This window comes from Mycteria americana, chromosome 7, assembly GCF_035582795.1.
Source record: "Mycteria americana isolate JAX WOST 10 ecotype Jacksonville Zoo and Gardens chromosome 7, USCA_MyAme_1.0, whole genome shotgun sequence".
Lineage (NCBI taxonomy): Eukaryota > Metazoa > Chordata > Aves > Ciconiiformes > Ciconiidae > Mycteria > Mycteria americana.
In genome coordinates, this window is record NC_134371.1 from 62,163,552 (window position 1) to 62,181,927 (window position 18,376).

Consider the following 18,376-nt stretch of genomic DNA (forward strand, 5'->3'; position numbering starts at 1 on the left):
TTGTTATATACTGTATTGTACTTCTAACAGTACACCCTGTCAGTGAATCCATAGCAAGGTCATTTTATACCAAAATGTAATCTTAAAAATAATACTTTGTTCTCATATGAGAAGCTGCTGGAGTACTAATATGTCCTTTAGCACATGAAGCATATTAACTATGAGATAAAAGGGTTAATTAAAATTACTTCTTTAAATACATCCAAGGTTAATTTCAATTTTGAGTTTGAATCTATATGCATGCACTTTACAACACGTTCATTATGACGTACAAAAATCTTTTTCTCCATTAAATGCATTAGAAAGATTAGAAAGATTTATTACAGTATGAAACATGCAAGCAGTTGCATAACAAAACAATTATCACCTTAAGAAGTAAATAATTATTCGTGGTTCCTAATTTCAATAATATTCTAGCTCTTTAACTTTTATAACATGTACTTCTTTTATTTATTTACTTAGAAATGAAAAATGTGGATATTTAATGTGTTAGAACAGTTTTTAAATGTTACTATCAATAGTGAAAAGCTTTTAAATAAAAGATATATTAACATATGTCACTACCTTTAACCAAATAGACACACTTTTTCAAAAGCCAGTCTTCAAAACCAGGAACTTATAAAGTCCTCGTCTTCATGTTTTTGCCATACTGACATGAAAACATTATCTCTGTGACTGAAAGATTACTTTCTGTCATGCTGCTGATGTGCAAGGAAGTCAGCAACAGAAGGACCTTTTGCTTCTGAACATTCCAGACTCACCAGAAAAATGGCAGTCCCACTGTCCACTCTAAGGATGGAAGTAGTTTATAATTTAGGAATTACAATTAAAATTAATAAGACTTCTAATTCTGAACAGGTGGGCAGCTTCCTATAGTTCAGTAGGATTGCAGAAGTGTTGTAAATGTCAATTTATAAACAAAAATATTTCTTTGACAAGTAAGAATATAATAGGGGGTATCAGGAAACCTGAAGGATTAACAGGCATATTTTGATTTTTAAAAAAACCTAATTTTTGTGATCAGCAAATTTATTTTAAGCGCATACAAAGCTTCACTTGCAAAAACCAATTCTATACACGGTGAGGGATTTGACCCCTGCAGAACCAGGGATTACACAGTCACATGGATATTAGTATCTTTTTTTCCCCTTTTTCTCTTATTATTTTTGCATTTTATTGCTGTATCTTACTGCTGCTAAGGCCTAGAACCCAACCTGAAACAGAACCCACACAAACAGACCTTAGCCTGAACACACTCCATTGAAATTGTGTGGTTCAAGGTAGCACCGCCTCTGTGTATCATACTACAGGACAATTACACTGGCTACTACCCTCATAAGGAACTGACTATGAAGCTACATAGGTAATGTAGCTATGGCCGCACCTCGAATACTGTGTTCAGTTTTGGGCCCCCCACTACAAGAGGGACATTGAGGTGCTGGAGCGTGTCCAGAGAAGGGCAACGAAGCTGGTGAAGGGTCTGGAGCAGAAGTCTCATGAGGAGCGGCTGAGGGAGCTGGGGTTGTTTAGCCTGGAGAAAAGGAGGCTGAGGGGAGACCTTATCGCTCTCTACAGCTACCTGAAAGGAGGTTGTAGGGAGGTGGGGGTCGGTCTCTTCTCCCAGGTAACAGTGATAGGACAAGAGGAAATGGCCTCAAGTTGCGCCAGGGGAGGTTTAGACTGGATATTAGGAAATTTTTCTTCACTGAAAGTGTTATCAAGCATTGGAACAGGCTGCCCAGGGAAGGGGTTGAGTCGCCATCCCTGGAGGTATTTAAAGGACGTTTGGATGAGGTGCTTAGGGACATGGTATAGTGGTGGTCTTGGTAGTGTTAGGTTTATGGTTGGACTCGATGATCTTAAAGGTCTTTTCCAACCTATATGATTCTGTGATTTTGTGATTCTGTAATAAAGACTAAATCACAATTACCAAATTATAGTAATACAACTTTCTGATTTCAGTATTCTTTCTTTCTCATATAAATCAATTGAACATATGTCTTCCAGTTATTATTATCAGTTAACAAAGGTTGTTACAGTACTCTCAAAGCACACAATATTGCTTAACTCCGCATCTAGGTTAAATCAGCCAAAACTGAATAGGTTGCAAAAGATAATGTTTGTTCTCCCTAGTCTTTCTTTACTCAGCTGGTTCATTCTTCATTAGTCTGAGTCAGTGGAGATAACCTAACACAATTTTTCCAACAGTATTTAAGTTTTCCTGTACTGCTGAAATAATATCAGTTATTGTTACGTTATATCTGAAATAATATCTATTATTCCTAATATCTATTGAAGCATGGCAGACTCTAAAATAGCATCCCTACAAAGGAAAGTCCGCCTTATCCACCATGATTCAGGATGACACATACTTTGTTCAGTTTTAAAGAGTAATCAAAGGTGTGGGCTTAAATCCAATTAGTGTACTTCGAAGAAGATAATGTCAAAATGCTTCAAATGGTGATTCTACTATATAACACTGAAGCTCTTAACTTCTGTGAGCCTCAGATTTCTGAACTATAAAATGAAAACAAAAGCACCTTGTAAAGCACACGGCGATCTCCTGCAGTAAAAGATTATAAGCATAAGCTATTATTAACTAGGCTAATATTCTAAAGAGAAAATAAAATTAGAGGTCTTGGAAGCCATGTATTCACATCCTAAAAAGTATTTAGATGTCGTAATGATTGTTACAGCACAGACATATTGAACAGACACTTTTAATTGAACTTGATTGTAATCACTCAGAATGTTCTTATTTTCATGCCATCTAATCAGGTATCTTTCTTCTAGCATTCACTCTTACTGACCTCTGGCCCACTAAATAACAAAACATTTTCCCAATTGCCACATGACTATTAATTCATAGAAAGTTTCACAAGCTCATGATCTGACCCAAAGCCAACAGAAATCATACTTTTGCAGAAATGTTTCCACTGATTTCTGCCCTGGACCAGGCACTGAAGATTTGGCATCTGTCAACATAGATCCCCTGTGCTTGAGAAAAGATTTAAAGTGCACAGTTGAAGTTGAAGTTTTTGATAAGAAACATTTCCTGGCCAGAAGAACATGCAGACTGATTAAGGACAAATAATCACCAAACGTCAGGACAACAGTTCCAGATCCCAGTTCCTTTAAATAAAAAAGGGAGAGAGAAAGAATTTTGGAAAGACAGATTTAAGAAAATCTTTCAAGGAAGAATAGTAGGGATATTTGCAGAGGAAAGCACGTGAAAATGGGAAACCATGACTGAAATAAAAGGGACAAAAATGTTTACTGATGAAAATGCAAATGCAAATATGAGGGAAGGAAATAAATGGATCACTAAATCCAAAAGGATAAAGAAGAGCACACAGATGAGAATAATGAAAAACAAATAGATGCTAATGGAAGGCCGATAACATAGAGTCCTAGAGATGAGCATAACAAGGTTTAATTTGATATAGCATTCAATGTACAGGCTCAAGAAGCGGGGCTCAACATTCTCTCAACATACAAAAGAAGATACTTCAGCAATAACATTTACAAAAATGCAGAGAGGAAACAGAAATAACAGGCAGGGTAACATCATGATAATCAAGTATGATGACATCAGGGTAACATCATGATAATCAAGTATGATGATAATCAAGAGGATGACAAGTGTTTGGGATAAGTGAGAATGGATCAATCCTGAAGCTACTGAAACAGAAGAGCCACAGGAAATACATCCAGTAATAACCAAAAGTCAAGTTTCAACTTGCTATCATCTTTTATTTTTCAGTTGAAAGCATAAATTAATTATAACATTGCTGTTCCGTTCCTTGTCTTAACATTACTGTTAGTAAGGAGTACATCTACAATGCATTTCAGAGCAATAAGTGCATCATGACACGTCACCTTACCCAGCTCAGACACAAATTAGCTAGCTCTGGTATTCTGACAGCAATGTATCTGTAAGAGCACAAAACTGAGAGTGAACTAACCACCTCAATATTTATCCAGTCTCAAGACATTTTGGGCCGTGCTAACATTGCTATGCAATCTAATTTGACCATGCCTACACAAGTGGCAGTCAGCTCAGTGCAGGTATATGTGCATTTACATGATCATTAGAGCATTGAAGATTTTTCATCACACAACTTAACAGTAATATGAAAGACATATGTAAAGCATTATATAAATGAAACAATATAAGTAAATAAAAACTGCAAATAAGAAGAAAGACAAAAAAGGGACACAAATGTCAAATTATTATTAGTCAATCATTTCAAAACTCACTGTGAACATAATTTCTTAAGCTGACCACCAAAACGCTGAAAGGAAGAAAAATCTAGATGTATTATTCCTTAGCTCTAGATATTTTTATATTGCATTCATAAAAAAAGGCTTAAAAGTTTTTCACATCTGAAATTTGACATTCATTTACAATCTTAGAAAAGGCTACTAAAAATGAATTATTCATAACGTAGTACAGTAGCAACAATAAACATTCAAAACCAATTTTTTTCAAAACAGAATAAATCATACTTCTTACGAACAAAAAGTTATCTTACAGTTTCAGATGAGAAAAAGAGAGATGTCATTCTACCAGAAATTGTTAGAATATAATAATAACCCTTAATATATTATGGTAATTTACCTTCACATTATGTTATTGTAGTAGATCCTGGAATTCCAGTAGCTGTCTAAAGAACACACATTGATAATATATGGTTTGTTCCCAGTTTGTTTTCAGAAATACAAACACTAAATCAGAATTAGCATGCTAAAGGCTGAACCTAGAAGGCAATTAGGTTACTAAACAGAATCAATAAGTGCAAAATGAAGTTCTGCATGTATCCAAACTAATGCATGTTTCCCACCTAATAACTTGTATCTAAATTCTTGTTAGGCTGAGCAAAATATTCTAAAATATTTTCTCCTGAAATCAGAGAGTATCAATCTGAGAATAAAACCACTTTTAGTTTATACAGAAACACCTCTTCTGAAGTATGTTTTTCAACCAGTATTCTTTCAAAAGTACAGACCTTTATGTATTTCAGAGTGTTTTGTCTCTTCTTGCATTACAGTGGCAGCTCAAACAAGCAAAGATCTTAATTTGGCTTGTTAACTTTGGAACAGCAGGCAGTTGAGAATTTTAAAACAATTTAGAGAACAACAACAAGAACAGAATCTATCTGAAGTGTATTCTAATTTCGGGGGGGGGGGGGGGGGGGAAGTGGTAACCTTCTAAGTGATTCCTAAGGGATCTCTGGAGACTGGCTAGTCCACCCACTCTGCTCAGAGCAGGGTCAGCAAGGGGAGGTTGCTCTGTACTGCATCTACTCAGGTTTTGAATACCTCCATGGATGGAGACTCCACAGCCTCTCTGTTCCAGTGTTTTCAACTCATTTAAAAAAAAAAAATGTGATCATACAAAGGTATGAATTTACCTGGAGCTGAGAAGCAAGTAAAAGAAATATTGTTCTCCCATTTAGTGCTGCCTAAGCCATGCACAGAGCAAATCAGCCGCACCCCATGTTGCATGTCACACAGTAACAGAGAAACAGCAGCACCGCACTGCTGTGCAACACAGCCAACGTCCCTTGGAGTGCAGGACCTCATGCAAACGCTTCAAACGCATTTTCCCTGCTTCGGTCCCTTTCTTCTGTTCCCTTATTCTTTATAACATCACTACTTGACCAAATCTAGCAGACATAACACAAGAGATGAAATTTCCTAAATTCCATTCATCATTTGGTTTCATATGAAACTGATACAAAGCACTCTTAACATTTCTCAGCCATTTTGCACTCATTTCACACAGCTGAAATTTACTACAAAAGGTGCTAGGCAGTCAAGAACCATGTCTTTTGTGCTGCTGTCTTCTGCAAAACGGGGATAATATTACAGATTATTGAACTAACTGAACAAAATACCACTATTTAGTCTAGCAGAATATTTCAGCCTTCTCCCAGATGAAAATAAAGCCTTTCCAATACCTCTTAGCTCCAAAATATTTACTGTTATGATGCCACTTTATCTTTTATTCTGAGTACAGCCATTCCTTCTGATAATCTATATAGCACCATCTGCATAAGCAGAGTAAAGAACACTTTTCAATTTCTTCTAGTTCTGAATGGCTCTGATTTAAAAAGACAGAGGTTAAGGACATAAACAGGACAGTGAAGGCAGAGAACTACTCTGGGGAAATAGCAAGGAGAAGCATCCCTAACAAAATAAACAATGCCAAAATTTTTCCACTGGCACTGCTCTTCACTGTATTTTCCCTGGGTTTGAGAACCCAGCAAGATGAAATTCTGGAAGGTAGGTTGGCAGCTCTTTTTAAGGCTCAAAATCAGATAAAAATCTAAGGTAAAATTAAGGTCTGCACTGCACCCATCAGAAGAGATTGACCTGGACCTACCAATCACTGAAAACTAACACGATTCTCTATTTTAAGAAGCAATTATCCAAAGCAATTATTTCCTTAGTCAGTAACTGAAGAATAGGTCACCTGTTACTCTATAGAGTAACTATAGATTTATTCAAATCCAAGGATTTTATATGAGAAGAATTTTGCATCTCCTCACCAGTGACTTCCAATGCTGTTATAAAAATTTTTAGGTAAGGCACAAACTCAGCTGGATTTTTTTCTTCGTACTTTCAACTGTCACAGGCCTCTATTGTGTCAGTATATATACATACCTCTATACATTCATGAGTGATTAACTGATGTCACATTCATGTTCATATTAACATGTGCAGTTTGAAATAAACACAGCTGCATTTATGTCAACGATTTTATATTCAAATATATCTGATTATGCTGAAATAAACACAGCTGCATTTATTTCAGTGATTGTACATTCAGATAAGGATATTTGTTCAGTGTAATGTAATGTTCCTTCACACTGGCAGGGACATTGCTATTCTTTCTTATATTTCCCTCTATCATTTTTCCAGATGGAAAATTTTAAACAGAGCCAGAAAAAATGGAAACTGGAAAATTTATCTCACAACCTGGTATATACGAAAATCCTTCTGCTTATTCTCAAAAATGTCTTAAACATCTTTGTATAAAGTATCTTTGTTGTTGATTTTTTTTAATTTCTTCTCTGTCAAAGAGCAAGCTTAGAAAAATCCCACCAAAACCTGAAAGTCTGATGGAAATGTAAGTACCAGGAATGTATAGTGTGAAATCTTAAGAACGGATCTGCATCGGGTGTGTTTCTGGACAACTGTTGTTAATGTTAGCACAGCATCTTCAACCACTATCTTCCTAAGAAAATTAGTTTGAATGGAAACAATAAGTGTAAGATTTTCCCTCCTATTATCTGATCAAATTATAGTTTTGCATGATGTTAATTTTGGCTTGTAACTATAACCTGTAATCTATTTTTAGAAAATAGTACAAGATTATCATATGTACTAAAAGTGATTAACCATTTAACCAGATTTATCTATCACGTGAGATCAAGGTCTAGCCCGGTAACTGCCAGAAATGGATCCCTAGAGAAGAGCATGGGAACAAAGCAATCATTTGAAGATACCTCCCCAAAATAATTCCCCAGTTTACAACGTACAGTTTATGAACCTCTGAGCCAGAGATGGTGTCAGTGTTTAGTAGCTCTCAACTGATTTTTCTTCCCTGGTCTTGTCAGCTGGCTTTTTTTGCTTGAAAGCATGATACATGTAAACTTTTAGCATCCACAACATCCTGCAGGAAGAAGCTCCACAGCTTAATTAAACAGTACAGGAGGAACCATTCTCCTTTGTTTGCTTTCAACATGTTAACTGCTAGTTTCATTTGATGGCCCTTAGTTTTGTACATAGAGAACAGACAGGGAACCAGTTTCATATTCATTGACATTTTGACTAAGAATCATGATTTTACAGACCTCTAATATGTTCTTCCTCAGTTGTCTCTTTTCCAGACTAAGGATTCCTACTCTATTTGGTTGCTCCTCATACAGAGGCTGTTGAAAATCTGCTCTGAACTACAATTATCCCATCTAAGACATTTCTGTTTCCATTTCCAGTTGCTTATTCCAGTCCCTCTCAGGTCAGTCAAACAGCAAATCAACACATGTGCTTGTATACTAGCTGAGGAGATGCAAACGTGTGGTAAGAGGCGGGAGGGAAAGGCTAGGTCTTGAAGAAGGTAGCATGATAATCAGAAGATAAACAGTGAACATCATAATCAGCACACAAACTACAATTAACATCCTAATTCTTTACTGATGCTATTATACTAATTCTTCTCGCATTGCCATTAGCTCTGTAAGTCATTAATATCTATTTCCCACCGGTTAAGATACTTGACTAATGCTGTATTTGTTAGCTGGTATCACATCAGCACTAAGCACTTCCCCATTCGTAAAAATGTCTTCCATACTATATTCTGTTTAGATATTTAAAAGGTTAATATTTAGTTCCATTTGCAATGCTGACCTAGCAAGAAAGAAATTAATTTGGCATTACAGCAGTAACATCAATTTCCCATGTAACTTTAGTAATGCATTTACTGGAAAGAGATTAATATCAATTCCATAAATCATTCACATGCTTTTTCCGGAGTTTGAGACATCTGAGTAATGTCATATATGTTAACTGATATCACTTTGTGCATGCTACACCCATTAATCTATGCCTAGGGTCATCATTAAAAAAAAAAAAAATAAAATCAATCTTTTGTTCTTAATTTTTTTGTGACTTCTAACTTGCAGTGGTCCAAAGGTATTGATACTCCGATGGAATAACACTGCTCTGAACTGGGAACAGACATTTTCAGAAAAGGGAAACATTTGTTAAATTATCCCTACTGGTAGCAATAACCACTTAATATCTTTATGTGAAATATGGCATAAATTACTGTCAACAAATAAGGAAATAACTAAAATAAAGTGTTTCATTAATCAGACACACCTCGATGCCACAAAAATAGGCTGAAAACAGACATCATTACTGAAATAATGTATCGACTTTCATTTCTTTTGTTTCTACACTGCATATGAGCATTCTCATAGAGGTGAAAGCCAAGAGTCTACCGGACTTAGTGATTCTAGCTAAACATGACATATCATAATATAGGAAATTTGGAATAACAACTAGTTTTTGCTCCAAAACACAGTTCTGTCTACTACTAAAAGTGTTTACACTGGAAGAAAGTAGCTTTAAACAGCTTTTGCACTTTTTATTTCTATTAATGTTTCATTATTACATTTGCCTGTATGGCTTTATTCCTGTTCTAGGATATCACAGTAGTGCCACGGAAATCAAGGTTAAGAAGGGTATTTCTGTTCACCTAAATGTAAACACCCGCAGGATCAGCTTGCTTAACAATTTTGGAAGCATATTACAATTGTATAATAGATGGCCAAAATGCAACCATTTCCTAGGGTGGATTTCAGTTTTTCTTTGAACATAATGCTAACAGTATCGTCTTCTGTATCAACTTAGTTTCCATTTTTAACTTTTTACAAACAAAAATGTCCATTTCAGAAAATATTTTACAACTCAAATTTTACAGTATTTTATTAATCACAAGTAAGGTTAATCTCACCTAATTTTAGCTGTCTAAAGTTACATGTCAAGTCTTAGCAACTGGGACATAGGCACCCCCGAAGGGCAATTCATCCTATATTTGCTTTTGTTCAAAAGATATCTTTCATGGTAAAGCTCAATGGCCTATTTCACGCCTGTAAGTGGTTACAATGAGATCAGCGGAATTACAATCACTTACTGCAATTTTTGAGTGTTGCGCAAAGTGTTTTATAAGTACATTATCCTATTTTTGAAATATAGGAAGATATTTAAAACCTTAACAAAAATGATATGAGGGTACTTCTCAGTCACATGAGACCTCTTAATACATTGTAGATCTTAACTTTTTCCAGCTGATTATTTGCAATCCATCAGCACTGAATTTTTTATCAGGTTTCTAATACAAAATATTTGATAAACCTCCTGTAGGAAAAGACAAACTAATGTTTGTCAACCATTTTCACTGCAAGGTGGTGGCGCATCAGTCAACATAATAATATGAGGTTTACAGTAATTGAGATTGCATCTAAAATTTTACAAAACTTTAATTACAACCTTTTGAACATAAATCACAATACACAAATTACCCAATCATAACATTTTTTCATAAAAAAATAAGAATCCATCCAAAGGATAGAAGATTTAATGACTCTTGGCGGAGTTCCACTTTTTGGTTGAAATGAGAATAAAAGCAGACGGCAGCTTCATTTCTAATTTCAAGAAACACAGTATTTTTTAACATTTAAACAGCATTATATTTGACTAACAAGCCAAAATATGTATTTTCAAAACCTTATAAAAAGCCCCTGTATTTAACAGTATGAATGCTGAGATTCACGAACCTCTGTGAGCCAACACTGTTCCTTCAATCCTCAAAAATAATTATAAAACAAGCAATTTGAGCCACAAGCAGCAGAAACTGTCGAGCTTGGGTTTTTAGGGTTTTGTTTCCTGTTCCACGTTCCATCACTATAACCATCCTCACAACACATCACAGTCTACCACCTAACTCCAGCTTCCTCCCACGTTCCCTATGACATCCTACCAGGCAAGACAGAAGGCACTGTGGTTAATCCAGAAGTATGGACAGGCCAGAGTGAGCAACCAATACATCTGTGGTGACTGGCAAGCCAGATGATACCAAAGAAAAGGAACAATATTTGAATTTCCCTTGCATTTTTCTTCAGTGAAGCCACAGCCGGCAGCGTCAACAGACGTTTTTCATATGCTAGTTCTCTACATCAAGAGCCTGGGGAGGCAAAAGCTATAGCCATTTTGAGCCCACCTTGAAAGCACTCTGTGACGGAGCCGTGAAGGCAACTTGTGGCTACACCCAGCAAACGGTCTTTGCACAATGAGAAAAAAGGTGTGGATGCCTCTGTGGGCACAGGTGTATTCTGAGCTTAGAGGAACTTTGTTCCTGTCAAAGCACTATGAGCACTGCAGTGAAGATAGTTGCTGAGTGGATGGCATTTCCTACAGACTTTTTGAAGGTATACTTCTGTAGCGGTTGTAGAAATACAGCCTGAATGCATGACAGCGTGAGCCATGCTTTGTACCCTGCTAGAATAGGTGTTGATGGAGTCTAGACAGTCCAAGACGTGGTATTTAAAGAGCAAGTCATCCATATTGTCTGATGGCATCCTCTAGACTACCACAAGTATCCAGTATGTTTGAGGTGTCCCCTGATTTATACGAGATGAGTGTGCAGGGAACCTGAACTCAATCTGCTTCAACACTCAGAGAATCTAGTCAATCACCAGTGCTCTCACAGGAAAGCATAAACTCAAATCTGCAGATTTCAATCTTCACACAAAAACAAAGAAAAATATCCATGACCAAGAGCTTCTGATGTTCCATGGTCCATTTCAGAGCTATAGGATAGCTGCAATTGTGTTTCTAATACAATTCATTGTGTTTTGGCCTATTCACCCATGCTTTTGGGCTTGGAAGAAAAGTGATGTCACTGTCAGCTATATTTCTTTTCTCTGAATCCTGACATAAATGACTTTTTTGCAGCCTGCATAAGCTATGGTCAAATCCTTGAAGTTCCCATGCTTTGGGGTCAAAATTCATCCTCTCTTTTGCACTGCCAGAAGATTAGACTGGCACTCTGCACAAAGGGTTGAACTGGCATCAGTGCCATAAAAATATTGGTCTCTTTTTAGGATTGAGACATTTACTTTATGTTTTCTTTGTCCACTTTGCAAAATACATGTGAAAGGCTTCACGTGTATCATGTAAAATTAATAAATCAATTAAGTGTTACCTCATGCAGAAGCAAAGCTACTGTAGTTATGTAAATTCCCAGGAAAAAAACTGTTTTCTAGCACTGGAGGTATCATCTCCAAAAACATCTGGTACAGGAAAAAATGACTAAGCAAATAAAAACAAACCCTAGCCACAACACAGAAGAGACTGCTGACTAAATTGATGCCATCAGAAATAACGTGCACTAAGCCAACACAAGACAGTAGGGGCAGCTGGCTAAACTAAACTTTAAAGTCATTTAGATCCACACAAAATAAAATGTCTGAAATACCAATTCTCCTTGAGTATAAGATGCCAGATTCCCTGAAGAACATTTTTACATCAAAATATGGGCCTGACTCAATCAGGAAGGGCTTCTTCGTATAGCAAGAGTGAATACATCCTTTTCCCTGAAGCACTATATTCTGCAAAATTCACAGTTTTGCCAGAACAGATAGGATGAGAGGTGAACGTTTGTACAGCACTGCATCGCTGCTAAACTGAAACTGTGTTAATAATTTAATGCATTAATGAATAATAGGAAAAGGAATTACAACTGACCAAGTGTATACATTTCAAATGTGACATTTATTTCCTTTAAATTGGTTCTATGCGTAGATAACTGTGCTTCCATTTTTCCCTGAAACTAACTCATGTTTCTTGTGAAAATTGATATTAAAGATTACGTTGTAGTATGCAAGAAATCTGAATTTTCATCAGTTTCTTTTACGCTAATGATAAATTAATGTAAAAAGTTTCTTTTGGCCATATATATTCTGAAATATTAATAAAGATAACAAGGAAGATTCCAGTTAGAACCCTAGCTTGAACTACGTGAAACACAAATTCAAAGTCCTGACATAGTTGCAAGTCCTTGCAAGTTGATAATTCTCTCTCTCCTTCACTCCTCTGTCTGTTACTTATAAGATAAAGGGTTCAACCACCATTCTTCACTTTCAATAATTGTATTTATTTTACAGCAATTATTCTTTCACTAATATTACATTCATTAAGGGTAGGTTAAGTGCAAGCTAAAAACTGGTTAGGTAGCTCTTCTGAAAAGGATCTGGACAGTATAAGTGATCATAAATTTTATAGAAGTCAACAGTGCCATGCTGTTGTGAAAAAGATTGGACTGTCACATAGCAGAAGTAGATAGATTGCAAGGCATGTCATGTAATAAACTCTGCACAGAATTGGCACCAGCTTATCTGAGTATCATGTTCACCTTGGACCACTGCCTGTCAAGAAAGGCATGGAACAGCTGGAGAAAGACCAGAGGAAATAAAGAATGATAGAAAATTTTGAAAATGTGACCACTAAGGAACTATTGAAAAAAATAGCAGTTATTTAACCTGAGGAGGGAAAGGCCAAGGAAAGATATGATAGAAGCTTTCCATTAAGTCAAAGAAGAAAGGAATAATCTGCTTTCTGTGCCTATAGGACTGGACAAGAATTAAAGCATTTTTGGTAAGAACATTTCTACATGGAAGGAAAATGTTTCTTATATTGAGCAAATTGCAGCATTAGAATGGATTGCTGCTTTCTCATTGAAACTTTCCTCACTGAAAGTCTCTGAAAAGGATAGATAAATATCTGTCAGGAATGGCAAAAATAGTGTATTTTGCCTCTCAACAACAGAGTGGACTAAAAAGAAATCCCGATGTTCATTTCAATTCTATTTTTTATGATTTCTTGAAAGCAAGCACTTCAAAACAGCAAACTGGACATTGGTTTTCAGACTACATAAAAACACACCTCTCTGTCTCAAAGAAATTCATACTTGTCAACACTATTTAATACAACGATACCCATTACAAAAATGAAAGCATTAAATAGCATTTCTTCTGTATGTGTTAATCTTTTTCCTGCTTTCTACAAGTTCAATACTCTTTCTCTATTCTGAAAGGTATTTACTTCCATTTCTGCAATATAAAATCATAGTCGTTGAAAAATAGGTCTCGAAGGGAACCTTCAGTTCTATCAACCCGATCTTTCAAGAAAATACAGAATGCAGCCAAAGAGAGGAAAGCCACTTATGGAATCACATTTAACACAACAACTTCTATTTTGAAAGCAAATCATCAACAAATACTCCATGGGTACCACTGTCCAGCCAGTTTTGCTCCATCCTAACATAGCTTCATTAACACCAAGATCATTTGCAGTGAAAATGTTATATAAACCAATGTCAAAAGTTCTACTAAAGTTACATTAGATATAGGGTTATAATCAATGTATAGTATAACTGTTGTGTTTTTTAATTGCATTATGTTTATTTTTAAAGATTTAAAAAATCCTTACAAAACTTTAACTGTAAAGAACCTTTAATACCTCTTAAGTATGAGGGATCTTAGATTTCCATGACATACTCGTATTTAGTAACAACATCATCATAACAAACAAAGCACAAGTCTTAGAAAAAATCTATAAATTATATCCCAATAGCCTATTTCCTTCACGTATATTTAGGTCTATAAGATAACACTAACTTGGAATTATTATAAAATTTATGTGACCTGTTTTCATAGAATCACAGCATCATAGAATGGTTTGGGTAGGAAGGGACCTTTAAAGATCATTTAGTCCATCCCTCCCACCATGGGCAGGGACATCTTTCACTAGATCAGGTTGCTCAAAGCCCGGTCCAACTTGACCTTGAACAATTCCAATGATGGGGCATCCACAACTTGTCTGGGCAACCTGTGCCAGTGTCTCACCACCCTCATTGTAAAAAATTTCTTCCATATAACCAACCTAAATCTACCCTCTTTCAGCTTAAAACCATTGCTCCTTGTCCTGTCCCTACAGGGCATTGGTAAAGAGTCTTTCTCCATCTTTCTTATAAGCCCCCTTTATATACCGAAAGGCCGCAACAAGGTCTCCCCGGAGCCTTCTCTTCTCCAGGCTGAACAACCCCAGTTCTCTCAGCCTTTCTTCATAGGAGAGGTGTTCCAGCCCTCTGACCATTTCCATGGCCCTCCTCTGGACTCCTCTAGCAGGTCCATGTATTTCTTGTAGTGGGGACCCCAGAGCTGGATGCAGTACTCCAGGTAGGATCAGTTTTATAATCTGTTCTTTGAAAAAGGCAATTCCAATAGGATATTAACATTTTAAGGTGGTACTAAAAGAGCATCAATACACTACTGTATAAATGTTGTATGCTACTGTTTGGATAATAGGAGGGGATAGATTTTAGAATTAATAACAATTGCATAAAATATCCAATAATCAGTTAATTTGCTTTGACCAGTTAAGGTACTCTAAGCAATTACTTGGCTGACATATAACAAAAGATAAAGTGAATTTACATACGAAGTGTACACAATATTATTATCATTCTTGCTAATACATCGTCATCATGAGAAAGTAAATGAAGGTATTAATTTTATTCATATTTGTATTTTGGAGGTGTCTGAATATGCAAAGCAACATCACAGCCTCATCATGCTACAATGTAAATAAACACAGTATTTCAAATAGCATCTGCCTCTATCACATGCTATTATTGTCAAAGTATATAAAGTATGAACGTTACCTTTGAACTGAATAAATGTTTAAATTCAAAAATATAATTAATTCTATTGTTCAAAAACTGGAATTAAACCATCATGCAATGATTCACATTACTTCACAAATAATTTGATGGCTGCTACTGATCCTTTTCATTGCAGAGCAGCTTAACAGAATAAAGTAAATTTCTCAGCTTGGCCAACTGATTAATTTCATAAGCCATTTTCTGATACAAAAATTCATAAAACCGTAACTATTATGAAATAGCATTCAAAGTATTTTTAAAAGTACATAACTATTGTCTGAACCTTCAGAGACATACCTGAAAAGTAAGATACTCTTTATTATTCACTGCATCATTTACACCTTTTACATAATGTAACCAAAGGATTTAAATAACACAATTTAATATTTATCCAGGAACTGGCAGCCAGTATTCAACCCTGAGGGACGTAACTGTTCATACAAAGCTCATTTTACAAGACACTGTAGCAGTTTTGGCATTACCAGCACCTCTCACATAAACCATGCTGAAAACTATAGTTTATCATGCCAAATGCCTTTTGTACATATGGTGTTTAACAGTGCTCTGTAGGTCTGTAAGCCCATAGTAATAGATTTAAGCTAAAAATCTGGAGACACACATATATGTAACACAAAAATTTAAACAATGCTACATATTCATATATGTATATTAACCTATATACTCCACACACATATAAACATACATGATTAAAAATATTCTTTAAATTAATATGCTAACTATAACTCTCATAAAAATAATTTCTCTTTCAATTTGCAGTAGCTTCCTAAAGTTTAATTCTCCTTCTGTTGACATCAGAGGGAGAGTTTCCATTAACCTCAGCAGTACAGAATTAGGCCACAAAAAACACAAAGAAATATATTTAAAGACAGCACATACGCATTTGTAAAATCTTCTAACTATGCAAGGATGGGCTTAGCACTTTACAAGGATAACTTCCCCAGTAAACTTCCAAATTAAATTTTAAAATAACATATTTTAAATACTACATCTTTGATTAGTGGTCTACAAATACTGTATATAACAATAGAATAAAATCCAGTTATGTATCTCCATGTGGTAAGAGATGGACCTGATGAAATGTACATTGTAGGTAACAACAAACTTCACAACCCTTTTTACATTTGAACAGTCTGATTTTGTCAAACTGACTGAAGTGAATCAGTGAGTTAAGTAGTATTTAATGCAAGTCTTCTTTAGAATTAAGACACTTTTTATAAAGATGAGTGATATAGTTAAACATGTTAATATATTGACAACTCTGTAACATAAAATAATGCTGAAAATGCTTACCACTTTCAAAACAGGCATCAAATATAAGATGTCCTTTTTTAGGCTGTCCACAATAACCAGCTGGGAGAACAGTGTACTTGCTCACGTTCCCTGCTATGATATCATCACTTCCTATGGCACTACCTGTTGCAGTAAAAGCAAAAAAAAGCATGAGCATAAAACAAAAAACTATAAAAAACAGTAGAAGGATATTCCCCCGTGCTTTTCTACATAACATAAAATTTGTACCATTTAACATATGCACCAGTAAATGAACTCTTTCTTTTCAAAGTTTATTTAAGAATTTGGACATAATAATGGCATCATATGTTAAAGCTTCTCTAAGTAACAAAGCACACAGCCTGGTTTCTTGCACATGCATGTCCTGTGGCTGAACGCTCTCATATGCAATAGTCTGACATTCAGCTGGATCCACTTCTTTTGACTGGAGCTCTCCAATACATATCTTCTGCATGGATTCCCTAGAATTGAACCCCGCAGCATCTTTCTTTATCATAATCCTCAGCAGCATCTTCCTCACTATGGGCATTAATGGGATCTTTTTCCTCTATCCTGCTGCCTATTTTCATGCATCTTAAATGAACTTAGAACCTTTGAGACTGTTAAGCCCCACTCATATTTGAAATTTGAAAATTATTAGAAGGGAGAGACTCATGGAGGCATGCAATTATCTGAGCCTTGTTTGCTTAGGAAACAAAACTCAGAAAAAGAACTTAAATAAAGAAAATATTTTTAAAATGTGGGGCTTATTTCATAATAAAATATATGAGGACATAAATTTTCTATACAATGGCATGATTTTCGTCAAAATATATCAGTAGCGTATACATTGAAAGCTTTGTCGTTCCAGTAAAACTATACTGTCTAACAAATTGCAGTATGCAAAAAATTTGTTTCCAAATGGGGATGGAAGAACACAGTGATTTTTTTCATTTGAGAAATGTACAAGAAAGTAAGTTAATATTTGTATATTATATTATACATTAATATTATAGTATAGTGAAAGAAATGCACAATAATATAACTAGCCATTCATTCTTCTGACATTGGCTCAGCATTTTCTTCACTATTTACTGTTTGGACAACAAATATTTAACAATAGAAAAACTATCTTCTGTGTTACAGAAAATGAGAAGAAATGGGTATGACTTCAAGTGCAGAAGGCATGTGATGGAATAATGGCATGATAATATCTTATTTCACTCTGATAAATAGGGCTACTAAGACTTCTAGAAAGAGACTTTTGGTCTGTACTGATTTTTTGACATTTAAATGGGTTATGGGGGATGATGAATGTGACATAAGCTCAATTTGTTTTATTTTTATATTGAAAACTATTTCACACAAATGTTACAAGCAATTCATATTTGCCCTGAATGATGAAAACAGCTTATTAATTAAAACTGACCTTTCCATACATAAATGTATTTCACCTCTTGAGGCAAAACACCTTAGCTGAGATTACAAATTACATCAACGTATTAGTGACACCACAGTTAAAGGGTCTGTCAGGCTTTCTATTATATACCCATATTTTCAGAGGTATATAAATCCCAGATTAAAAAATATGTATATCCAGGTCAACACTCAGCATATAAATCCCCAGTCCTCCCAGGGAAGAAATTTGAAACTTACTCTCTTTGAGAAGTACTACAACAGAACAAAGATAATTTAGACCTTTTCTTACTTTATCATAAATCAAAACATTAGATATTAAATAATGCATGCTATTATTTTTTAGCAAAATTATTATTTGCAACCTCAAGTTTA

General features: G+C 35.3%; 1 protein-coding gene across 1 annotated transcript in view; it reads right to left on the reverse strand.

The window, feature by feature from the left end:
• Positions 1 to 18,376, reverse strand: part of AGBL4 (AGBL carboxypeptidase 4) — a 981,249-nt gene that overhangs the window by 946,622 nt on the left and 16,251 nt on the right. Inside the window, exon 2 of the mRNA XM_075508731.1 lies at positions 16,607 to 16,729. Within this exon, the coding sequence (XP_075364846.1) occupies positions 16,607 to 16,729 (123 nt within the window). The remainder of the gene's footprint in view (positions 1 to 16,606; positions 16,730 to 18,376) is intronic.